Source organism: Eutrigla gurnardus (genome assembly GCF_963514095.1).
Source record: "Eutrigla gurnardus genome assembly, chromosome: 9".
Classification (NCBI taxonomy): domain Eukaryota; kingdom Metazoa; phylum Chordata; class Actinopteri; order Perciformes; family Triglidae; genus Eutrigla; species Eutrigla gurnardus.
In genome coordinates this window covers 25043114-25070029 of record NC_139923.1, presented here as the reverse complement: position 1 = coordinate 25070029, position 26916 = coordinate 25043114, and the positions used below count along the sequence as shown (strand labels likewise).

Sequence of the window (26916 nt, the reverse complement as noted above, 5' to 3'; positions counted from 1 at the left end):
TCCTGTGATCAGACTTCAGACAACCAGGAGCAGACTGGTGAGTGGCCTTATGTCCTAGCTGGGTTAGCTTAGCTTCTATCTGGGGCAGTCGACTCTGTTTCCGGCGGGTCTGGCTGGGGAATCGGCCGTGGGTGCTGATCATCTCAAGGTCCGCTGCACTTAATCCAACACCCCCACACATCCTATACCCATGTTGATGAGTTAATTCTGTCATAGAGTTATCCACTAAGAAACACTAAAAAAATAAATACAAAATGAACAGTTGGAATTCTAATTTCGAGAAAAGCTGTTGTTTCTATAAGGGATGTGATTTTTTTTTTTAATATCATTTCATTTAGTTTTAATCCACATTTTCTATCCAACTCATCTGAAATAGTCGGAGACAGAGTGGGCGATGGAGCGACCACGCCGGCTGCTGAGAGAAGCGTTATTTTATTTGACGCTGAAATAATGTACTTCTGTGGTTTAGCAGTGATGTGTTTCGAGCTGCGATGTCAGACCGGAGCTTTGCTGCGGTCTCATATGAAATAGTGGAGAGTCAGTGGACGCGTATCACACACACACACACACACGTATTGGTAATGAAGACTCTGGGGAAGAGGCAGAAGAAGACTACATTAAACGCTGCTACTGTGTGCAGGGCCGTTTCAAGGAATTTGGGGGCCCCAAGCAAAATGGACATGGAGGCCCCCCGAACGCAAAGCCTACAGGAACCACAGCATAGCCATACAGTTTAAGTTCACACACTTTATATAATTGAGATAAGAATTGAACATTTGGAACATTTTAACATGTGCAAAAAAAATCCAAAATCCTGAAATGTCGATGGGTAAAAGTGACTGGTATTTACACAGTTTGGTGGGAATTCAATAGTGATTTGCACTGTCTGTTTTTTTTCTAACAATATGACAGCACACACTTCACACATCAGTTTAAACTCTGGGCTGTGCAGGATATCAGCTATAATTATAGAGCTTGTGGTACCTTGCTCTATACAGGAAACGTCAGCACTGAGAAGTGATGCATCTGTCGAGTAGGAGGCCATGGCACCACTGGATCGACTCTCTTCCTCTTGAATGGAGGATGAAGTTGATGGTGTAGCTGGGAAAATAATTTTTAAAAAATCTGAAATTACCTGTGAAGTACGTTTGACCATTTCACTGTTAGCTTATTGGAAGAGGTCACTATTAACAGCTCAGCTTAGTGAGAGAAATTCACTCTACCTTCATCAGTGGAGGGTTGAGGGGTGAGAAATTTAAGCAAAGCACCTTGAGGGAGGAAGAAAAGATAGATTAGGATTTCCATATTTTGATATTTAGAAGGGATGCAGCTACTTTCACAACTACAAATTCTTAAAAACATCCCAAGCTAATGTTATACATTGAACTACTTGTAGCTTAACATAGCATTTAAGCATTCTGCTGTTTGAGAATTAGACAGACGCACCTGGTGCTTTAAAGACAGTAAACAGCTGGCGTGCATGAACACTAGACATGAATGTTCCGATCTGCTTTGATGCACGGAATTTATTGTGTGGTTTTCCTAACCCCCATTTGGTAAATAGATAATCACGGTGGAATAGTTAGCATAGCAGAGAAGCTATGCCACTTTCATCAAAACCTGTTACAAAGCTATAGCAATGTCATGTCATTAAATACGATAAGCAGTGATTCTGGAACAGATCTGCGTCTTCCTTATCCCGTTAATAAACATGTTACAGTATGTAACCATATTCTGTCCGTTCGTAAAAAAGTTGCACTAACTGTTACAAGCAGCATTGGCCGTCACGCAGGTAGCTACCTGCTGCGAAATTACACCAATTGTACAAGACACGTAGAGCTATTTTATCCAGTGTAATGTATCACTTACCACTATCTTGTTTTTTCTTATCCTCCTCTTCCTTTCTCTTCTTTCTTTTCTGGCTTCCCGAGGCATAATTCCGCTTCATGATGACTGCCGATGTTTCGTATTTTGCCGGCAACAGAAGTCACGAACCTGGCCGGCTGGCTGCTGTCAGCGGCTACTGAGAGGGGCCCCCTTGAGGGGGATCCCGATAACAGTGTCATTGCACTTTACTGCATTGACTATTAAAGGGGCACTCACACAGTTTGTCGTTGCATTTTATTCATAACCAGTCGTTGTCTTGGGGCCCCAGGCCAGCTCGGGGCCCCAAGCAATTGCTTGGTTTGCTTGCCTTCTCGCGACGGGCCTGACTGTGTGAGACGTAGACATAATCCTCCTTTCACTATATCAAATTCACCCAAACCCTGTAGATCCCTTGTCAAGTGAGCCTAATTCCTAACCCAGATATTGAAATGCATTTGTTATACGGACCACGTGAATGGGTCATTGTTGGATGAGGATATATATGCAAATGTGAGAAAATTACATTTTGGCCAAAAAAAGGAAAAAGAGCGAGCCACTTCATGCACATGTAGAAGCTCGTGTAGATTTAGCCTCGACCATTCACTTCCCATTCATTCGGGGTGCTACTCCGGCGAGCGTGCGGGCCGGGGAGGAGCAGGTGTTGTAAGAAACGTTGGCAGCGCCGCTTGTTATGTATTTTTCTCAATTCATTCACCGCTCCGGTGTCTCTTTGTCACATAAAAACACCTCCGCACAACTCTGGACTGTTAAAATGTTTCAGTGTTAAATAGAAACGCAGACACTTCACAATCTTTTCAGGCGCACAAGGCGTTAGATGAGAGCGTAAAAGGATTCAGTTTGTCATCACTGATAATTCCCCTGCTTTAAAGTTAACTGGAGAACAGTTTAACGCCCCTGAAAGACATTTCCACTTCACACTCAGGAACAACATTTGGCTAATTACATTGCATCTACCAAACATGTCTGAGGTGACAATGGGAGAAACGATGTTGCAGCCTTGTGAAAACTAAGGCCCCGTACACACGAAAACGTTTTCAGTGCGTAAACGCAGAAGTGTTGTGCGTTTCGCCCTGCCGTCCAGACGAATCACTTTTTTTAAACCAGCTCTCAGGGTGGAAAAGAAAAAAACGGCCCCCCTCCGTTTCGTGATCGTTTTCGTGTGGACGGCGAAAACGAATATGCTGACGTCATCGGCCCGCCCCTCGACCCTCGAGACTGACTTCTTCCCCCGCGACGTCTCGTAACAACAACAACAACGGCGGCCTCCGTGCTCGTAGCAGATATTCTGCTCGTCTGTATGAACGGAAAAAAACGGAGCCGAGAGAGGGGGGCGATATTCCGGGAAAAAAGTCGCAGATATGCTACTTTATTACGATGCTAACAAACAACCGCTAGCTAACTTCCCATGAATGTAGGCATTTATTTGTCTAATTAATCCATCCCAACGTGTGACAACGCCTCGTCAAGGTCCTTAGGGTGACGGCTGTTGGTGCTTATTGTCATCTTATGGATGTTTATTGATCGGGTGGTCGGGTGGATATTTAGCCGTAGCTCTCACGTGTTGCCACAGCAACAGCAAACATCCGGTCACGCTCCGTCTCTTCTTCTGCATTTTTGTAGCAGAAACAGCGCCGCATAAGGGCCTGGAATATGTACTACAGCGCGCTGAGTCGTTTTCAGTGGATTCGTCTGGATGCGGATTTTCTTGAAACGATGCCAAGGCAAAACGGAGAAAAAAAATTGTATTGCTTCGTCTGGACGGCCCCTAATATTCTCTCCGCTGAGGGAGCAGTGGCTGCAACACCTTGAAGCCACTGGCTGTAAATCACAGCAGGGATGAGGGGGAGGCGGCCTCCCACCTCATCTTCCTCCCCTCTAACCCTTAGGGCTTCATTGTTCCCAGGATATCGTGTGGAGGTGTTGGGAGTCCTGTAATGTGCCAAATGTTTTCTCTCCACTCATCCACTTCCTCTGGCTGCAGATTCACTGGAATTGTTATTCTCTGTCTGCAGCGATGGCAGAAAGCGTGCGTGACTCGCCGTGGTGCAAGGGAGGTGGGCGAAGTGAGCCTTACAAATGTGACAGTGTGGGAGCTTCCAGGCACAGACTGACAAAAAAAAACCAGGGGAAAACCACACGGATGCACATGCAAATCCACGGACGCACAGCGGTTGAACAAGAAAAAAAGAGCAAATGAAAATATATAGCTGCAAACAGGCACGTGTTTCCCTCCCCTCTCCTGCATGCATGCACACAAACACACAGCGGGACACGCTGTTTGCTTAGCAAGCAATCCACACAGGGATAATTAAAACCAAGAGTAATGGCAACACATAAAATAATGAATCATTAAGCACGAGCCAGAGCGACTTACATCTCGCGGTGTTGTTGCGCTCGCTTTTCACATTAGCCTCTTACAAGGCGTCAGACAAGCAGCACCAAACATCTTTCATCTCTGGATGGAGAGGACACCAACGGAGCTGGCTGGAGGGGGAGAGAGGGGGGGAGTGAACCGGGATGCCAAAAGCACTTGGAGGAGATGAGATAGGGGCTAGACTTGGGTGATATGTTTTGGGGGAGAAATTGTGTTTTATGAAAACGTTAGAAGGAAGGAAGGGAAGCTGGGGAAAGGACAAGAGAGGAGGATTTTAACAGAGGAGAGCGTAGACGCAGATGGAAGGCTGTGATTTAAGAAGCAACGATTCGTTTCGCTGTCTGCTTTGGCCTCGGTGAGCAAAATCCGACAGGCGTCCACTTAGCGCGGCGACCTGCGGCGCAGCGCCGGGTCGCAGCTACACAGTCCTTTTAATTGCCCCCCCATCATCAGGAGCGCTGCCCCTTCCCCCAACACACTTGTGCACTATTCTTCAGTGGCTGACTGTAATGATGAGGTCGAATCCACAAACTAATTATGCAGATGTCGCTGGTGTCATAACGGCAAGAAATCCAGGTTATTGAAGTTTTCTTCAGTGTCCCCTGCAAACATTTCAGGCAGTCTGCTGCTTTTAAGTATTTATTTAAGGGTCCATTACTGTTGAGTGTCATTTTCTCGCCTCTCTGTAACTCATTATCATCTGTGAACGTACTGGTTGGTTGAAGGAGATTGCCTCTGCCTTTTCCTTTGTGTTTGCTGCTTTTAAAGTTGGTGCCTCTTTCAGCGTCACTGTTGTTTTTGTTGTTGTCGTGGCTTGTAAATGTCAGCAGACGCCATCGACGTCCCTTCAGCCTCTCTTTAAAGCGTTGATCAAGGCATTGCGAATGCTTTTTCCTCATCTTCAATCACCCGTCATCGCCTGGCTCGCCATCGTGGAGCTTCTGTCATTCATTCTCCGGCGAAAAGCGACCTCAGCTGACCCACACTCCGAGCCTCCATATCGCCAGAGTCATGTGACGAGGCGAGCGAGAGTGGTGCCACTTCAGGACGCCACGGGTGACACGATGGGAAGTCCTAAAATTGCGTATCGGAAGTGGAGTCCACTATTTTAGCAGGCAGCTTTTATTGAGAGGGGAGCCGAGGATATTGGGAGGGAGGAAGGAGATGGGGAGGCTAAGTGACCGAGTGATGCAGCTAAATGTGAACTATTAGGGCCACTCGGAAGCTGCTAGCAGTAAACCGCTTCGACAAGAAGCTCTTCTCTTGAAGTGAAAGGTGGAGCCGTGTTCGGCTGGAAAGCCTACGTCAAGGCGACTAGAGGAAGTCATCTGTCCATGAAGGCCCTTGTGTGGGACGTCATGCTTTCATCGGGTTATTGTTGTTGGATGTTTATTTTGCTCCGTTCAAATTTAGATTTATCGCATTAAAGGGTGAAGGGATGAAGATGAAAAAATACATGTTTCTACTGGCCAGCAGCCCCTCCCCCGAACGGAGATTGTTTGAGCGTAGCTTAGCGACCGTAACTAGGCGCGGCCGGTACGACGAGCTTTGGATTTCTGCACATTTTTGCAGCAGTGAGGATGTAGCAGGACGTTCATGTAAAGAAAAAAGGCCATCCTTTTTATCCAGTATGCTGCTCCCGTCTCCCCTGCCGTTACTAAGCAACCAAAACGTCTGCGCTTTTTCGATGATGATGCCGGTAATTTGTCAGTTAGTCACACTGACTAAACTAAGATCGTGCTGCTTTGGGATGCCCTGCGCTGAAATGATTGACTTATTCGGCATGCGTTCAACACAGACAGATATTTACACGAGTTGAAAACCTTTAATAGTGACACTCCGAATCTAAAGAGTCTGGAGTTTGTTGTGGAAAAATGAATCTGCCCAATAAAGATCAACAACCAGGATCAGCTTTTTCTCCGAGGTTTATTCCACTAAGTATTCTCATCTGCAGAGGAGGGACTGGTCACCCCTGCCTTTTGATGCAAAGGTTCAGACTCAGCAGGAACGACCCTGAGTCCAACAACAATCTCCCTTTTAAGGAGGAGGAACCAAAGGACGGATCATGTCCTATCTTACAAAGACAAGATGTACAGGCAAGGTCAAGATTTACAGAACACAGGCGTCATAGTCCTGAAATTATCTTATGTCAATGTGGCACTCATGTTCATATCATCTACAAACAGGCATTAATTTTCGTCATAGCATAACAGTCAGATGAGGAGATGCGGATCGAGTCAGCCTGACAAATATTCTGATTATAAAGTACAAACATCCAAAATTCCCATTACAAGTTTCACATGAAGGATAATGATACGGTCGTCTAGGCGAACCCAGCCTATTATATACACAGTGACCGGTGAGCCAAAGGGACTGATCGACAGAAAGCTGAAATACCTAGACACCGAGGGATGCTTTGTTAAACTTCAAGCTAAATGTCAAAGAGAAAATGAGATTGTAGCGAGGAAGAGGGAATCAGCGGCTGAAGAGGAGGCCTGCTCATGGCTGCCTTCGACCCATTAGTACGCTGTGACCACGGAGACACCCCGTCTGGTAGGCAAAGCAAAGACATCTCCTCTTGGAATGAAGCAACAGCTGCTGTCTGATGTTAAAATCTAGTGGGAACAACCATCAAACAAGTATTTAAGGGGTACATAGTCGGAGAATGGAAGCCACCTCAGGGCCACATACCCGCTTCACATACTGCACACTCCTTTCAGCTTTTTAAATCAGTGACTGAAGGAGAAGAGTACGTACATCCTCTGCTGTATTATACACATTTAATAATGGAAGACCTTGAGTAGAAAAAGTCACATTATGTTCTGTCATGATGTCTTTTGAATAGATTCAATGACTAAAAAGAGATATTTGCAGTATGACAGAAACTACAAGCTGAGAGTATTTGCTCTGATTTAGCAGTGTCCTGGTCGGCTTTATATTTTGTGGGGGAAATACCAGAGAACTGCTTAGAGAACTGCATTGCAGCATTATGGCACAAGGGGTGGGGGTGGATTATTCTGTCATCCTGTGTTTGACCTGGCGAAAGTTGTGGATACGTGCGTCTTGGCAGGGCGGGAGACCTTTGTGCCAGCCTTGTAATGAGGATCCCCTGGTGGTGGACCTGCGCTCAAGGCCCGCGTTAAACATGGATGGATGCTTGGGGGTGGGCTAGCTAAATGAAGGTCCTGGCAGACAGCTCGCGTCCACACTGTAATCACCACTCTATCTGGCACTCTGCGTGCGCTGGGCGCTGAGCTCAGATTTCTCTGATCAGGGAACGGCATAGTCCAGAGGGCAGTCGGCTCAAACCCACACATTAATCCTCCCATGTAGGCTAGGGCTCAATCTACAGAGATGACACTCGTACGGCGTCGTCCCTCCTCAGTTACTCTGATCATTTGTGGTTTATCTCGCTTCAAACGCTTAGCTTTAGCCCCGGTGTCCTGCTTACTGTTAAAGAAGAAACGTTCATTTGAGTTCATTCATCAAACCTGGACAGACCATTGTGTTTTAACGAGGAGGAAACCTCCAGTTCTGAAGAATCAAGTCAAGGAGGAAGATTAAACATGCGTTCTTCACACTGGCCATCAGGGGGCGACTCCTCTCTTTGCAAAAGGAAGTGTGATTGCATTGAAGTGACTTCTCACTTGATTTATTATCTCAGTAAACATGAGTTTTTGGTCTCAATCGCTAAATTCAAGTCTTCTATACGGCATGATGTTCATTAATAAATGATGGTCCATTTAGAGTCAACTATGCTTGAGGGCGGGGCTACCATGTGATTGACGTGTCGCTACCGCATCCATGCTACCAATGGCATTAGCTAGGGCTGGGCGATATGACCTCAAATCAATATCACGATATATTGAGGAACTCACCTCGATAACGATAAATGAACGATAAGTAACCCCCCCCCCCCGCGCCTAAAAAAATGCCACTTTAAAGGACTGTAAAACTACACTGTAGTTAAGATTTATATTATTTATTTGGTAGTATACAATAACAAAGCATTAAAAATACAGTCTCTATAAACAAATTCAAAATATGGAGTTGTCAAGTAATCAGGTTCTCTATAACGGGAGAAACAAGTTGCATCCCTTGTAAACAAAATTAATTTCACATTTGCCACTGGAAAAGTAAACAATGACTTGTGCAAAGGCAGTCTTTAGGCACAGTTTACATTTCACATTTTTCTGATCGACATCGTCCTCGCTGAACCCAAAATGTTGCCAAACGATCGATGACGCATTTCTTTTGGGAACGAGGTGCTCTTCCTCCTCGACCAGATTCAAGGTACGTGTCCACAGGGGTGATTTTAAACGCGTGTGGACGCGCCGCTTCCCGGTATTGCACGCTTGGTGGGCTGCCACTAGAGGATGATTGACAGGCGCTCTCCTTTAAACAACACATTTTTGCGAGCGTTCGCGAGCGTTCCCGAGGCGGCGAGTCAAGCCCGGCGCCTCTGAAAGTAGATTCGACTTCAACTTTAGGCAAATGAGGAGCGGCCAACTCGCGCGCCGTCTCTCGACATTCGCCGCGACGCTACCAGAATGCATTGCACAGCTTTTCACATAGACAATGAATGGGACGCGGGGAAACACCGCTGCCTGTGGACACGCACCTTTACTGCCGCTTCATCGTTTAAACTGGCGGGCTCCATTTTCGTCTCACCCACACTTTCCCTTCTTGTTACAGACTGGATGGGGTGGAGTCACATGACTGCACACGCTGTATACGTAGTACAGTACAGCCGAGCGTCTTAAAAGGACATGAACATACTGGTAGCCTACCTACACACACAGCCAAAAAAGAAAAAAACGACTTTTCTTTTTTTTTTTTAAACCGAATATACCGACATGGGCAAAATAACGTCGGTTGTCGTCGTAAATTTCGGTATCGGTACATTTTCGGTGTATCGCCCACCCCTAGCATTAGCTAGGAAAATTACTTTAACACTGAGCTGTAAAAGTTGCCACTCTGCTGCTTGTTATCGTCAGATCCACCTGTCGCTCCCCTGCAGTCCAAATATGGTCACTTGGTCACACAAAAAATGAACTCGAGGCATCAAATCCATAGTCCACAACGACTACATCCATTTCTTATATAGTCTATAGATTTCAAAGATACTAGCAAGCAATGAGTTAAAGTTGAGCAACGCTATCATGACATCAGATATGCTCAGTTAATCAACTTTGCAAACCAGGGTTAATCTCTACATTTCCATTGAAATAAATGATGCTATTTCTGCTTCCATTAATAACATATCACATGAAGAATGACCAGCATCAGACATCCTAAGCCGCTGGTGACTATATAGTATAACAGCTTATGTTTTCTTAGCTCAGCGTGTTAAGTAGTTACTCCTCCGAGTGTCATCCCAGATCAAACGGCTCTCCTTTAGTTCAGGGAGGCGACTTAAGAGCTGCTGTCTTTTGTAACAGCTGTTTAAATAGCTCCTTAGCTCACCGAATGCCCTGCATCTGTGCTGTGGTTAACCAGAGCTCCGAGTAATCGACTCATTCAACGCCGCGTTCTCATTCTGTCCGGTTTGTGTGAGCATATATATTTCTATATACTCTTTATTGGTGAATTACACCTATTTTTAGGTGTATTTCAGTGTAATGGCAGTTACGTTTTCCAGTATGCGGCGTATCAAATGAGTGTCACGTTGAGTATCTTCCACATGTGTTTTACTAAGCAGAATAAGTGTGCAGCTCTGTTATTCCCTCTGGAAGCACATAGAAAAATAAAAATGTGTATAGGCTATTCTTGCAGAATAATTACCCTCGCTGCATCTTATTACAAACTGGACTCCCACAGTGCACCCTATTTCAGTAGCTACTTCCGGGGGGGGGAGTGAGGGAAAAACCCACCAGTGCACTTAATAAAGATATGTTGTTATCAGAGACGCTGTCAACGCGGCACGCTTTCATTACGCCGGATGCTTGCAGCCTTCGCGGCGCCCTTTCCTGTCATATCACATGGCTCTGTTGTTGTGTCTTCTTCACGCTCCATCTCCACGTTATCTGTTGTGATTGCCGTGTCAAACCCACTACAGATAAAACGCGTTGTAAGGCCCTAATCTCTGTTTCAAATTCCTTGTCATCACAGTTTAAGATAATTCGATTTGCTTGAGGAGGTGCAACAATAAGCAGAAACACGGGGGTGACGTTTGGGGTCGGAGGATTGAGGGGAGGGGCACGTTAGAATGCGATATGGAGGATGTGAAGCGGCGAGGCGGTTGTGGACCAGACAGGGAAGACAGACCTCTGACTTTGGATCGTCACAGATGCTGACACCCTGTGGATTCAGCTTGGCTTTGTAACGCCGCCAATCAAACCCTCAGTGGGGCTCCGTCCCACGTGGAGCTGAGGACTCTAGAAATAAAATCTCTTCCACCAATCTTCCTGAAGTTGATTTATCATAACAAATAACCCGCTGAGTTTATGGGAAAACAATCTTACTGGGTTCTCATGGCTTCTCCATGATAGACCTGGAAATTGCAATTCCACCGTTTGGCCACTATGACAAAAAAAAAAAGTGTATCTTCAAAGTCTTCACGTTCTTCCCGTGGGTTTGATCATTTAATATCATACGGCGCAGCTAACATGGTCACATGACCCAAATGGTGATCCCAGATCAGTTCTGCTATTCCTAGAAGCTCCATGAAAGCGAACCCGGAGGCTTTGTTTAATAGCCTCTATCACGTAACCATTAAAGCTCCCTGACTGGATGTGTCAGCTTTGCTGTGATTTGTGAAGACAATCAGGGCTCTCAGAGGACGGCTCTTTTTTATGATTTCTCAGTAAAAAAGCTGCAACCGTTACAACAACAGAAAGGAAAAAAAACTGCTGGAAACAACGGTGATTGAAGGCAAAAAATAGCACCTATTAATGAGGCAACTAATGATAGACGAATCATAATTAGAATGCATGGCAGTAGTTGTTCTTTCCCAGTGTAACTGAAGCCATTCCCTGCATTTTTCAATTCCTTAATTTACTGGTTAGGTGTACACAAAGTATGAAGCATTATGTTTACCAGCGTGAGCTATTACAGCAGATTAAATTTCATTTAGCCCCACGTTGCTGCAGCAGAAGGTTGAACGTGTCGTGTTGTGAATATTTGCTCAAACATTATCCTCAAATATATGTTTCCCTTCCCTCAGTCACCTTGGGTAACAGAATGCTCGGCTGTAATGAATTGCAGTGTGAAATTCGAGCTGATATTATGAATATTAATGTGGATGCAGCACAGAGCCAGTGAGAGTAGAACTGCGGAAAGTCACGTATTTGTTGCCCTTCCCTGCTACAAAAAAAATAGTTTATATGAACGGCAGCGAGACCTTTTTACCTCCGGTCCTATTTGTTGTGCTGCCTTTTCTTTTTTTCTTTTTTTTTATAAATGGGCATGAGTCACGATGCTGGGGCTGCTTCCTGCGGTGCGCTAACAGCCTAGGTGCTATTATCAGGAATATAAAATGTTAAATGTTCTGTGGCGCCTTATCAGCAAAAAATCTGGACGCTTCACAATGTCTTCCACTAGCCTGCACTCTGCAATTTGTTAATCTGATGGCCTCTTCCGGCCGCCACAAACTGCCCGTCGGCGTGTCGTTAGGTGAGGCGCCGGCTTGTTAAAGTGGACGATGAGCGCGTGCGTTACGTTGAAAGAGCCAAAAAATGAAGGACGGTCCCCTCCCCCTCCCGTTAATGCCTTCTTCTGCTTTAACATTCAGCGCAGTGTGCAGTTGCTCCCGCCTCCACCTGTGCTGAATACCACAGTGGAGACAGACCGGAGCCGAGCACACGCTCAACAGGAAATAAAACTCCCCGCCGACCGAATTAGGAACGTCTCAACCCATTTTTTTTGGGGGTGTCGGCAGACGGACAGGATGAACCTGCATTCAAAAAACCAGGCCACACACGGACGCAGACAGACTGGCACTAAGTGCAGCCTGACAGGTTGACGCGAAGATCGCTGTGCCAAGAAAAACGGTGACCTCTGACCCGGCGCCCAGACACACTGTCAGTTGTTGAATCATTGAATTTGACGCTCCCCCCTCCCCCCCCCACCTATTACCCAGGCTAGTTTATATTCTGCCACCGAGCTGTAAATGCACTATTAATGATTTTGCAGGCATGCACGATGATTAGCTTAGCATATATGTGAATCGGTGAAGAAGCTGCTGAGGCTGTTTTCCTGCTCCGCTGAAGGTCAGCGAGTGTGAATATGCAACGAGAGAGAGAGAGCGAGTTAGAGATGACTGCATAAACTATACAGTGTGTGTGTGTGTGTGTGTGTGTGTGTGTGTGTGTGTGTGTGTGTGTGTGTGTGTGTGTGTGTGTGTGTGTGTGTGTGAGAAAGGATACTGCATTAAATGTAACTGCAGGCAGACAGGCTGTGGATGTGATGGCCGTAGAGGTAAAGATCTCCTGTCTTTACATGCTGTCACCCCGCTGCCACAGCAGCACAATATTGTTTTTTAACCGGAGTCTGCAAGGAAGCATCCGATGTAGAACAAGCAACTGTTTAAGGAAGATGTTTGTGTTCGTTTGGCATTTCATTAAGCTGGAATAATTGCAATATTAACCCGTTATATGTATTTTTTCGCTGTTATATTCATCAAAATACGATTCAGACTCTTATAATGACACTTAAACATACTGGTATCACTTTACATTTTGTTAAGAAACATGTTTTGCATTACAGAAATGATGCACATATAAACACTGTTGCCCATGAAGACACACATCCTCTGTTTATTCCTATTTAAATGCATCAGTCATCACTTTTGACCAGGTGCAATGGTTACATTACGTGTCCCAGGTGGAATTAATGCATGCATAACATTTGCAAATTATTCCAAATGTAAGGGCAACCCTATATTTGTTTTTTCCAAGTGAAATATCCTTTTTAATGAAGAATAATCGGAAATAAAATGATCAGAAATCATACGATCTCCCTTCACAAATAAATGAAAAATACATTTAAAATATGTAAATGTGTATCTTGTATTTTTTTTTTATCTTTTTTTCCACTTGTGTGGAGCTTTTTCAGTCACTCGTGTCGATATTTGCGATTATCTGGATAACGGAAATTCATCACAAACGACTTGCGTGATAAAATCCTACATCGTCCCATCCCTGGTGGTCACACGTGCTTAGAAGAACTTTAACAACAACCTCTCCAAGCATATAAAAGGTCACCTCTTCCTCCTGCAGTGACAGAAACAGTGGCCCTCAGCACGCATCCATCCATGCAGAACCTCCCGCTACACGAAGCAGCGCTCCTGTTTGATGTGTGCAGATTAGGATTCCGGCACTCGGAAAGGAGAGGCCGTATATTATATTCCATCGCCACGGATGACGGGTCAGAGGAAAGCTATTTTCTGGCCTTAAATCATTTTGAGGGAGACCTTGTGCTTTTGAATGTGATGTAAAATTGATGACTGTGTTGGCAGAGTGGCTCCCGTTTCCTTCCTGGCCCCTCTGAAGTTTCTGCCGCATGTCATGGATAATCTTGTTAGAATTCATATTCAATCATTCCCTCGGAGAAAACGCATTCATATCACGTTGCTTATTTACATAGTGTATTTTTATATGTATAAGCAGACAATGAATAATGTTCAACTCATTAAGGCGCTGTACAAATTGCTTTTTGCCTTCTTCATTATGTTTCGGGCGAATTTGCTGGCGAAAACAAAAAAAAAACAAACAAAAAAAAATGTTTTCATTCTCATTTAAATCATCTACAGGCAATTTTATTCCAGTATCACGCTGCCAAAAGCGTGACACGGGGTGCGAGGAATATTGAGTTGATTTACAATCATCTGTCCTCAAAGGGAATGCGGAGATTTGGGAGCCATCAACAGGAAATGTGTAAGTAGGTGAAATCAGAAAAGTAGCCGAAGCCAATTTCAGCTCGGACTCCGGAGAGAGTTCGTCTGCTGGCTTTAATTAAGAATGTTTGGCAGCTAAGCAAGTGCTGTTTTCTGCGTGTTGGACAGATGTTTTCGGAGGCCTGTACTTAAAGTAATAGATTACTTTATCACTTGGGGATCTGTCCCTTTTGTAATGCCGCTCATGGTTGCACGGCTGCAGTTTCTATTTTCTGCCTGATGAGCCGATAACCCCTCTCAGGGTTTCACAGGGAGAGTGTGCTCCGCTGCTCCCTCTATGTCTTTATAATGGCTGCTGTGTGTCCTTCTCCCTAATTACATATTTCTGTCTTATCGGTGTTTCCTCGGTGAGACCCTGTGGGTGGGCACGCTGGCTAGTCTTCACCCATTAATTGAATCATTTAAATGAGGTTCTAGTGCTCGTTCACAAACGTACAGAAGGTTATTTTGCTTTTTCAAATGATCAGGCAGTGTTTGGGGTATTTAGCGGCTCGTAGAAGAGACTCTCGTCTTCTTCCTCTGCGTTTCTGCAGGAACATCTGCTGTTTTCAGTCCTCCAGCCGGCGAGGTCAGAGGCTCATTGCTTTGTGTTGTTTACATAAAACATACTTGCTGTATCATATTCTCAGGTGCTTAGAACATTTATATATATAATATATAAGATGTGTACAGACATTGGTATGTGTTATGTGTGTGATTTCTGTGGTACGAGGCTTTATTTGTTGCTTTATCAGCTGTTGTTCATTCATATCTGAAGATTGCCTGACAAACATTAACATGGCAGCTGCTTCTTGAGAGGAGGGCATTAATCCGCTGCAGGGCAGTTCCTGTAGAAAAGCAAGGGGTCCAAAAGGCATTTTGCCACAGTCTGCTACCTTTATTCAGCCTTTGCTCTCCTCTCGTCTCATCTCCTCTCCTCCTCTCCTCCCCCCCCTCCCCCTCCTCTCATCCTCTCCCATCCTCTCCTCCCTCTCCTCCTCTCCTCATCCTCCTCCTTCCTCTCCTCCCCTCCTCTCATCCTCATCCTCACCTCTCCTCATCCTCCCCCTCCTTTCATCCTCTCCTCCTCTCCTCTCATCCTCTCCTCCCCTTCCTCTCATCCTCTCCCATCCTCTCCTCCCTCTCATCCTCTCCTCATCCTCATCCTCCTCCTTCCTCTCCTCCCCTCCTCTCATCCTCATCCTCACCTCTCCTCATCCTCCCCCTCCTTTCATCCTCTCCTCATCTTCCTCCTTCCTCTCCTCCTCATCCCCCCTCCTCTCCTCCTCTCCTCCCCTCCCCTCCTCTCATCCTCACCTCTCCTCATCCTCCCCCTCCTTTCATCCTCTCCTCATCTTCCTCCTTCCTCTCCTCCTCATCCCCCCTCCTCTCCTCCCCTCCTCTCATCCTCACCTCTCCTCATCCTCCCCCTCCTTGCATCCTCTCCTCATCTTCCTCCTTCCTCTCCTCATCTTCCTCCTTCCTCTCCTCCTCATCCCCCCTCCTCTCCTCCCCTCCTCTCATCCTCACCTCTCCTCATCCTCCCCCTCCTTTCATCCTCTCCTCATCTTCCTCCTTCCTCTCCTTCTCATCCCCCCTCCTCTCCTCCCTCTCATCCTCTCCTCATCCTCCTCCTTCCTCTCCTCCCTGCCCCTCTCCTCCTCCTCCCCTCCTCCCTGCTCCCCTCCTCCCCTGTCCTCTGGTCCGTGACTCTCTCGACTCTCTTGATGTCGGTGACAGAGCGTCTGCTCATGAGTGACCACAGCCATATTGACAGTGTCCACACCAGAGGCCAGACCCCGTGTCCCTAGTTCAAACACACACACACACTTGGAATGAGTTGGGTTGCACCATATTGAGGGGAGGTGCTTCCCAGCTGGTGGGATTTGGACCTGAACTCTGGCGGGCCATCTTCTGCTCTCTGCAGGGCTCCATCATACTCGGTTGGATCTCTTTCCTTCTTGTCGTATGTGGGCGTGCAAATATTGTTTTATGATGAGACGATGATATATATCATAAGCAGCTCAAGATCGTACCCTCGTCAATACCCGAACAAGGGCCTGGCAGACGTAGAAGAGATGCCTTTGTGGTGCACGCAGCGGGGGGAGCTCCTCGGGCATTCTGTTGTTCTGCTAATCCATCCTCGCCTGTTTGAATCCTGAGCCAGGAGCCGACGCTCCGTCGTTCCTCTCTCATCTCACGGCCCCTCTCGTCCATCCCCGTCTCCACACAGCGGTGCAGCCGGCCCCTCTTTTTGTTTGCATTTCAGCAGCAGCCAGCTAAAATATTGATGAACCCCGGCTGACCTCTCATCGCTGAGTCAGCAGTGGCTTTAATGTTCCTTCAGAGGGGCTCCGCTCTCCATGCTTATTGACGAGCTGGAGAGACTTCACATGACATGTGTTGTTTGTGCTGCGCCAGCTGGATTGACAGAGATCATACACCGACAGTCGTACCCTCCACAGCCGCGGCCGATTCCCTCTTAATGATCCGAATTCATCTTGTTTTGGGACATTTTTTTTGTCTTCAAGCCCCCCGATGTGCCCTTTAACCTGTTGCTCCCCGAAGTAGCGGAGGAGATGAGGCACCATGTGAACACAGCTCACCCACCAGGCCTGTGAGGCTCCACAGTAAAGAAAGATCCGACCACCGTATATTCTCGTTCCTCCACAGACGTAAATAGTTTTTATGTTGCGCCCGTTATGGAAACTTGAGCTCTGAGTGGCATCGCTTCCGTTGCAGTTGCCATTTTTTTCTCCCATATGACTCGGGACGCAGAGTGATAACTACATCCTCTTCATCCCGTCTCTCTTACACTCACTCGCAGCACATAAAAAGCCTGCATCCGCTTTCCTTTCCGGCCCTCGAGGGGTCAGTAACCCGACCCTGTACTTTACTGCAGCAAAATTACCTGTTAATATGCATGAGGTAGCAGCAACGTGTATTTAATCACATTTTTTTCACCGCCATGGCCTCTTATTAACAGTGTTTACAGCCGTGGTTTGTGCTAATGGTGTGTGATCTCACATGTCAAAGCGGAAGTGTTGAACAACACCTTTGAATTCACGCCTTTACTTCAGTGGATCTAGCAAGTCTGTGTCCATAACGAGCACTTTGTCATATTAATATATGTCGTGATTAAACACCGTATTCAAAATGTACAACCAGCAGCCTGGAAGTCAGTTCAGACTTTATAAATGTTGTTTTTTGCCCTCATATCTGGTTGAGATTATTTAATTCCAGCTCTATATATCTGTCCTTGGTATCTGGTTCATCAAACTGCCACCGTTCTCCGATATTTGAATTATCAGAAATGTTCCATCTCAAATCTAGCAGTGCAGAAATTCAGCAAACTTTTCAAAGAGTCGAGTTGAATTAACTCGGAGCCGGCAAATCGATAATCCCGGCCTGAACTCGCCCGCTCCCCACACTCCCGGTGAACTGGATAAGACTCATATTGCATCTTTATCACCGAGTTATGGGCGCTCTTAAATATTACATAAAGCTTAGGACACCCCTATTCCACGCCTTTGATCAACATTATCAGAACACGTTGTCGCTGGTGATTTATCGGCGGGGCGGTGCTATTCTGGGAGCCGCTGCAGACATCACGGGCATTCGACTCCCCGCGACGGCCCTCATTGAACTGGACTTTACTGCACTGTGATACGACGTTGCATTCCAATGACAAGAGGCGCTTTCTGATCTAAATGCTAATGCAGTATCCTGTAGTCAGAGTATACTCACTTTCCTTGTGAAACCCTGGCCGTCCCCGCTGTCCGACCGTATCTCCCACAGCTCTGGCCGACGTGCCTGCAGGAATTAAGTTTAGATTGAGGCTTGGCTGCAGCATTGGCTGCTGGGGCTTTGGGGGCTTTACGTGTACTTAATTTTATATGGGTGGATGTGTGTGTGTGTGGACGTGTCTCCCAGAGTGCACCTGTGTCTGTCTGTAGCTTTATGAATGTCATAACTGCTGCTTTTTCACTCAAAGCCAACAAATGTGGCTCAGCTGTTGTTTCTCTTCTCATAATGTCACCATCAGGGTTTTTCTCCCACACCAGAGGCCGAATACACAAATGCAAAACCGTGAGTGGTTGTCAACGCCGACCCGACCCTCCCCGATGTTTGACTGTTTAGAAACAGTGCTTGATCCTCTCCGGCTTTAGCGCCAGTTATCTGGAGTCCTCACATTGCTATCACAATTGGATCTCCGAGGCAGCGTGATGTCATAGATTCCTAATTAACACCCTTCCCAGACACCTTTATTGACTTTTCGGTTGCAAATCAGCCGAGAATGACGCTGTCTGGCCAGCTTCATCTCAGAGGGCGATACTCGGAGCGGCATAAAAGGGCAAGAAGGAGACCATAAATACCAAAGCGGATTGACGTCTGATTTCAATTTGATTAGGGGGACGAGGCACGTCAGAATGAATAACTCGTATCTCCACCTCGCTGTTCTCTGACCAGAAGTCAAACATCTTCCCCCCCGTTCCTTCTCTTCTACTTTTTTTTTTTACTGCAACATATGGTCCACGAGGCGTCGTGATTGTCAGTGTTGTCTGTTTGCGTCCACGGCAACAGACTCGTTCAGAGGATCTAGGAGCCACTGGCAGTGACATGCTGTGTGGGTGGATTCCCTTTGTAGTCATAATCCTCTCCTTATGCCCGGGCCTTGATCATACATTCACACCGGGATCATGTGCCGTTGCTTGTCATTTACTGTACGTCTGCAGGTCTGGTGTGCCTTCAGATGGACTGGTCAGAGGAATGTGGCGGTAATTCCTCGTGTAATGTGAGCGAAGACATATTAGCGTTAGTAATTATCTGATGGACTTTCTTTTGGACGTAGAAGGCAGCAGCCCCCCTTCCTGAATTCTGCAAATGACCGGACTGCAGAAGGCATCGGTTACATCCTTATAGTGTCGTTTCAATCAATTGTCTTAAATGTCTATTGACATTTTAATGGAGCCGGGGTTTTATTTTCGGGATGCTGTCATGTGTGGGGCGACCTTGTGATTGAGGCTGTGATTGTCGTGATTCAATTCCAGTCAGGCATTCATTGGCAGGATATCAAAGACGTACGATCCTGACGTTTTTACCCCACGAGACATGATTCTGTTCATTAATTCGGATAAAAATAGCGTGTCTTAATTTTTGATTTGTCTCGGAGGCATCTCGGAAGGTGACGTGAAGGAAAACAACCTTAATTTTATAAGTGAAGAAGAGAGAATTGTTCTTCTGAGCACCACCAAAACGAGATTGCAGCATCAACGGGGAGATATATTTCTGTATCATACTCGGTAAATGCAAAAACAAAAGCAGTGTAATTCACGTCTGATCACCTCCCTAAACTCATTATCTCGGCGGCGTTAAACGCGGTCTTTCATCCAGTGACATTTTGGGTAAAGCGAGTGTCATAGATGAGCAGTGCTGAATTTAATGATTTCACATCGGATCCATCTATCAATTACATGTTGATTAATGGTCTAATTATTTATGAGGTCTATGAAATGTCAATGTGTATAAGATCTGAGAAAAGCAAACATCAAGGAATAAAATCTAGCTAAACAAACCTCTGAAGTAATGACCACACACACACACACACACACACACACACCGTCTCCAGACACTCATATATTATTTCACGATATCAAAAGAACATTCTCTCAAAAACAAACTCGGCTTTCGCACAAACAAACCGCCCCGTCATTTTCTGCAGTGCCTCTCAGATAAAGCGCACCGAGAACACACTTTGTCAAGAGTGGATTTCGGCTCATAATACAATGAGCTATATAACATGAGTGGGTGTCGCATTTGTTAAGCTATGCCCATTTATATTCCGTTGTACCTTTAACTGCCTTCCTGTAACCAGGCTGGGTTCAAATCCTGAGATTTAACAATACAGTTAAAAGGAATGAGTTGTTGTTAATATTAAACTGCAGTGGGTTTCTGTAAACTAGGCTTTGATGGAGATTAAGAACTCCGGCTGTGGCCTCTAGTTAAACAGTGGTAAACTGGCGTAATCGCTCGATAAAATCCCACAGTGTTCAGGCTGTAACTGGATGTGCTGCTGGCGCCAGACTCCACCCACGGACTGGGGTGCTGGGTCGTTCATTAAAGGTGCCGATTTTACACATGTAAGATGGCTGGACTTGTTATGAGGTTTGCAGCATCCTTTTAAAGTCAGAGAAAATAAGGGTTGAATGAATGAATATGAATCTATGAATGAATTTATGCTGGAAAGTGTGTTTGTGGGGAGGTGAGTTTGAAAGGTGTGGGTGTTTGCTGTTCATTAAGAGAGACACTAATTGAGTTGCATTGTGGGAAATGTAGTTTTTTTGTAGCTTAAAGGTTGAGTAGGTGAAATCTCGTCCAATCAAAATAGCCGGGCCAGAGAAAATAATTGGACGACCTGCCTGTCTCTCAATACTTACTTCCTGATTGCAAGCCCTCTGCCGATCTCGAGCACTCGTTTGGCGTTCTGGGGGAGTGGCTTAGAACGGAGGTCTGAATGAAGGGGGCGGGACTTATTCGGCGATGCATTCAATGTCAAAGTATCTGTGGGTTTTCCAACCTTTAACTCATAAAAGGAGCTGAAATTTGAATAGTTTGAACATCTTTGCCACCGCTGCTTCAGTTCTAACTATTCCATTGTTTGAATCGACTGCAAGTCCCCAAGTTTATACAAGTGTGGTACTAGAATGTCAATACTCCTCTGACTCCAGCATTGATTAGTTTGACCCCTGGACAGGACAATAGAGCGATTTCGCCTCTGCAGAATTACAACAGTCCATTTAATATTACACCGACAACGGTACTTAAAACACTTAAAATCCACTGTTGAGCAGCCATTACAAGAGTTATTAAATGCATGATAAATATGCAAATATAGAGTTGGATAAAGACATGAGGTATGAAAACAAAGAAAAGCCAGAATGTATTTTTAAGTTTTCCACAGACATAATATTTCTCTCACAAGAACTGGAGCAGCAAGTTTATTTATCAAGTGTGGCCTCTATATTTAGTTTGTATGAAGGCCTCTCTTCTTTCTGTCCCCTTTGTTGACTGTTGGACTATTAAGGCTACTGGTTACTGATGGGGAGTAAAATTACAGGTTTCATCTAAACATCCTCTTAAAATAGAATGCCGTCACAATAAGGAAATCATCTCTGAAAACATTTACGGGTTCTGTTATTATTTGTCTGCACAATAAAAAAGAATTGGATGCGTTTTAGGAATACAATATCATTAAAAAACAATGTGGAGGTGCAAAAAAATAAACTCTGTTTTTAGAGGAGGATTTTATTGCCCAGTGTTTTATTCTATAATTAAACGCCAACAAAGTTTTACTAACTTTCAATTTGCCCCCTACTGTTTGTAGGTTGGACTATCTGTATAATGTAGACCACATGCTGTTATATGCGTTATGCTTCCCACCATACAGAGAAATCAAACCCATACACTCATATTTATTTCATCACTAACCGTGAGCTCTCCGTTATCGGAGACGTCGGTTGAGATGCACTCCTGACACTACTCGTGTATTCTCCTTTGTTTCTCCGTTGGCTCCGGGACTGTGGTGTGTTTGCTTTCCTGTCTGTGATGCATCGTCTGCAGAGCTCTGGGAAGCGTCCCCCGTCGGTTCCCTCTGAGCTCTAATCTCTTCGATCCCGTCCGTCTTTGCACCGTGCGTATATATCGAAGGAGCTGCCAGATTTACTCAGCATCACAGAGAATGTTCGAACGCCGTTCACACCCTCCATCTCCGGCCCCGCGCTCCCTTCCTGTTGTGCTGCGCTCCGCATATTTTCCATCTTAGCCTCGGCTTTTTGTATCATCCTACAGACGTCCACATGTCTCCCTTAGTGTCTCTCTCTTTCTTGCTTTAACTCCCCCTCAACCTAATGCAGAGGCGCAGAGCCCCGTCGGGCCCCGAGTCGATGGTTGGATCCGTGCGTGATGGGATCGGGCTCGGATGTGTCCTTCAGGCTACTTGAGGAATCAGTAACATGGACACTAAGAGCCCCACTGAGCTGTGATAAATGTGCACGGCTGTCACAGAGAGCATCGCTGACGTACATTACATTGGATTCGGAGTAAAGGGCCTGAAAGTCATCGGGTGGAAATTGCCTGGATTCTGAGACTCTTTTCAAATGTGTTCAAAAAAGGAGGGGGTGGGGGGGCTGATGGGAAACCTTGTCACTTGCAAAATGTGTGAAGAGCCATTTTCATCATGTGACGTCAGCGTTTTTTTGATTTGCCTGATGGAGTCGTTGCTTTTTGCAGATAATGGTTCCATCTGGAACTGCAGAACATGTGGTTAAAGCATCTTGAGGCTTTTTTTTTCTGGAGGCTAAAGAAAATGACCTGTTAAAAATACTGGTCGAGGTTCTGCACATTCTGTTGTTTCTGAATGTCCTCCTTTTAGCAGCAACAAACTGTCAGAATACTCAAGATATTTAGGTTTAATAATACCTTTTTTTAAGCAGTAAAGACCGGGTGTTACATAACAAAGCTACTGAAAATAAATCATTGTAACTTGGTTTCACGTGGGACATGAACAACGGTCTCCAGGGTGAAAGTGATGACTCTTCTTGCCATTTGTCAGCTCTTTGCCCATCTAACGAGCCTGGTGGGCCTCATACAGACCCTGAAGGGGGCCTCGTGCTTTGGTATCAGTACTTGACGCATTGGGCGTGAGACTTGGTGGCGACAACACATTAAAATAAAACATCTTAATGTGTCTTTTGTGTCCGTTACAAACCCCAATGCGTGCGCTACCTCAAGGCTCTTTTCCTTTTGTTTTACTCGACAACGGTGAAACACACGAGGGTTGGATTAGCTCGTCTATGTCGATTGGGTATTACTGGATTTACCTTTAAATCCATTCAGTTGAAACTCTCTCTCCATCTGTCTGGAGGCTGAGCCATCACCGGCACTCCGCTGACAGACGACCATGACCAGAGCAGAACAATGTGCAATCCGGTGGTAAACCTGATTTAGCTTGACAGTCCTGGAGAGAAAAGGTGGATTCTTGGCACTCAATAAGGGCAGGTTTACTGTTATTCCAATTGTTTTCAATTGTTTTCTAACCTGAGGCTAAAATTAAGTTTCGGCAGGCTCACAGTGATGGACACAACTTGAATACGGCAACAGTTAAAATCTGACAGTTGCTGCCTTCAGGGTCCTCTACCAGCCTCTGTTCTGTGAAGATAATGCACATGTCGATATTTGGGCAGGCTAGATACATACCAGGTACAAAGCTCTTGTCATGTCTCATCAGCTTGGCGTCTGAATCAACAGGGCTGTTCAGTCTGTCACCCCGGCTTCCAGCCCCCCCCCCCCCCCCCCCCCCCACTCAGTGTTCATCATCTTAATGTGATAAATCGCCCGCCGTCTCCTTCTAACGGCGGTTTATTTATGGCAACGTGAATCAATACAATTCCAGTAGAAAATAAAACAAATGTGTGAAATTACAGGCGCTGATGTCATCAGCACACCGTTTGCATGCAAAAGAGAGAGGAAAAGACATTTCCACACAAGCCCCGCTCATCTACAATTACATTGACACTTTTCTTCTTTTTCTTGAACTCATCTCAGGCTGCTCAATTCCCTTGACAGTATGAAATTGCTGAACATGTATAGTCAAAGCAAACACAGTGATGGGCTTATTAAAGATAGAGGGGGGTGGAGAGGAGGAGCTGGGGTCTGACTGCAGCTGCTACATTGGCTGTCATGCTCAGCGGGGAGGGGCTGAGGGAGAGAGAGAGAGGGAGAGAGAGAGTTGCAGGAGGAGGGCAGTGCTCTTGTTGAGAGATAGGGAATGCCCGTTAGTCGCGTCTGCCGATAATAGCACATCAGCCGGAGAGCGCTGCTGTCGGGAGAGAGCGGAGCACAGGCAGCGCCGAGGACCGAGCTAGAGAGGAGAGAGAGAGGGGGAGAGAGAGAGCATCAGAGCGCACTGAGAGAAGGAGGACAGAGAGGGGAGCAGTGGGGAGAGAGAGGACGTGGAGAAAAGTTACCAGGTCAGCAAGATAGCGTGGAAGTGGAGCAGCTGAGACTCACCGAGGTCTCAGGGAACAGCCGGCCGGCGATACGCAGCGTCGGAGGAGAGTGATATTACAAGTGGAGGGGGGGTAGGGGGGGATGAGGGAGTGCTGTCACTTCTTCCTGTCATAAGGCGAGGGGGGGTTATGCTCCTTGCAGGACTCTCTGCTCAGCCACTTCAGGACTATCACAGCGAGACAGCAGCAGCACACAGAAGACCCTCCAGCCTGGCATCGGTGCCCGAAATGTGCAGCTCTCACTTCTGTGCTGAAGACTTTCTCCCCAATTGTGTGCTTTGAGGTGGATGTAGTTGTTTTCCCCCCCTGTGAGGCTTTTTTTTTTAATCTTTTTGTCTTTTTTTGGGGCTTCAGAGTGGAGACTCGGAGGGGGCAAGTTGTTCTGTCATCCCAGAGACTATGGTAGACTGTGCGTCAGGCAGCCCTTCATCAGCAGCTTTAGCCCTAGAGCATGGAGAAATCCAGCAGTGAGGAGTCAGCCATTCACCGTAGCCCCTCCGTAGATAGCCGAGACTCAGATTTCGCCCAAGCCTCCACGTCTGGCCGGCCGTTCGGCGGCCGCGGCTTCACTGCCGGCGCATTCTACGGCTCCACGGGGGCGCGCAAAAACGCACCGCAGGGGCAGGCTGGAGCTGCGCCAGAGCCCAGCGCCGGGCACAAGACCAACAACAAGTACAGCTCACCCAAAGGCAGCAAATACGTGGTCTTTTACCTGGATCTATCCTTTGTGTTCCTTCTAGAATTCAAGAAGTGCAACATGGCACGGGGCTGCCTCTGCTGCTTGAAGTATATGATGTTCATCTTCAATCTCATCTTCTGGGTAAGTGGCTCATCATTTTTTTTTCCCCTCTCTCATCGATCTGGTCGCTGTTGATGATTCAGATGTGTGGATGTGGCTTTAAAAGATGCTGCTGATGGGAAATGCGATGGCTCAGTGTGTCACAAGTTTAGTTTTTTTTGTTGTAGTTCTTCAACGTTAATGAATGGAAAGTGACGGTGCAAGCATGTGTTCACATTACATCATGCCTGCTCCTCTCTGCGCTATTCCTGGATATAATGATGGAGTCAGTGGCGTTGCACCAGGTCTTCTTCTGTATGTGACGGGTTGGTTGGTTGGGGGGGCAAGATTACATGCCTCTTGCACTGATTAGCAACACAGTATGAACCTTAGGGATACGAGTCGAGATGGTTAGTTACGAATGTTGGTGATTCAGGACATGATCTGATATTTCATCGTGCTTTCTTGTTGGTCTTTGCTTGTTGGGGAAAGTTTGGGTAATTTCTATAAGTTCTGAATGGCTGCACCACTTTGGCTCAATTTGCGTGATGTAAAAGCATTGTAATTGTCAATATTTGGAGTCATATTATGAAAGTGCCAAATGGAACCCAGAGGAACCTTGGCCGGCGTGCATGGGCATTTGTTGTAAAAGTGGGCATCCCTTGAATGTTTACAGGATGGATTAGAGGGCTTATAGGTTATGGGGCCAAGTCTTTTGTGTGGAGGCAGCGAAGCGTGAAGCGTAAAAACACCACAACACCGGGGGGACTCCACCAACCGCGGCCCGCCATGTCACTGGGTTGTGAGCCCTGCTAACTGGGGCACACTGGAGGCAACGGAGAGACGGCATTAGCCCTGAGCCCAGCTGTGATCAGTGTTGGAAACACATATCTGATGCCCCGCGTTTCCATATAATTCTCGTATCATTACCCGGTTCACAGAGGCCGAGAGTGCTTGGCAAAGACGAATGGCTTCAGGGGGCCCTTCAGCATGCCTTGCTTTAATGCAATGTTTGTTTAAGGGAATGAAAGAGTCAGAAAAGATTAACGGATGTTGGATTGATTAATACGGACACAGACTTACCACTGCTGAACTCGTTCAGGACATCAAGAGAGCAAGTAAGAGCTCAGACCTTGATATTCAGACAAGGACGGGATTCAAAGAAATGTTCTAAGTCGATTGCCGGCAACGTAAATGACCGATCGGCAGTTAATGATTATTATCATTGCTTTCTGTTGCCGAAGGCGTCATTTAAACGGATGAAATTGTCTATTTTTATAGCGCAGCCTCAGCGAATAAGGTATTTGAATACAAAATGTACTTAAGTACAAGTCAATTGTTTAAATTATCAACTGAATAAGATAAATTATGGCCAAACAAAGTAAATCATTTGGTGCAACGTTATTCAGGAGGACACAGAGAGCATGACCCATTCTTGGATCGATAAAAAGGGCTATAGCTTCCAAACCCATCAAAATGGGAAGAGCTGTAGAGAATGTGCTCGCTATTACATGTGATATGGTGTCACAGGTCCTCATCATGGTTGCTTTAGTCCAATCACTTAAAACACAGACGGAATCAAACTTTCAGAACGGTGATTTAATCGTCAATGGATGAATCACAACTGCTCATCATTATTCTTTCTTTGAGGTGCAAGTAAAATATGATAGATCAAAGGCCTCATTAGACTCCACATTATCAGAGTGACACCTGTGTGTTCCTTCCCGATTTAATAGCTCAGAAGTGACATCGGTGCTCTATAGATCGACCTTTGGCCGAGGTCACGAGGTCATCACGATCCGTCACCTTCTTGAGGGGGGATGTCGCGGTGGGATTTGTTTGCTTCTAGCTTTTTCTCCAGGCTCAATTCGCGCTTAACCCTTTTTCAGTGGCAAAACCCCGCTACTAATAACCTGCTGCTGCACACCACTAATAG

General features: G+C 46.0%; 1 protein-coding gene and 1 long non-coding RNA gene across 3 annotated transcripts in view; one reads left to right on the top strand and one right to left on the bottom strand.

Moving 5' to 3' along the window:
• The window catches only part of tspan9a (tetraspanin 9a), a 149573-nt gene that overhangs the window by 62667 nt on the left and 59990 nt on the right, over positions 1 to 26916 (top strand). Inside the window, exon 3 of one of the 2 annotated variants that reach the window (XM_084018025.1) lies at positions 24943 to 25022. In XM_084018025.1, coding sequence (XP_083874151.1) covers positions 24960 to 25022 — 63 coding nt within the window. In that variant the 5' untranslated portion in view covers positions 24943 to 24959. Of the gene's footprint in view, positions 1 to 24352; positions 25023 to 26916 lie in introns of those variants that run through there. The other variant, XM_084018024.1, reaches the window with a different exon arrangement.
• LOC311018460 lies at positions 962 to 2178 on the bottom strand. The gene is made up of 3 exons (XR_014597725.1): positions 1870 to 2178; positions 1224 to 1268; positions 962 to 1101 (listed from the first exon to the last, which is right to left on the bottom strand). It is a non-coding gene; the product is annotated as an uncharacterized lncRNA (long non-coding RNA).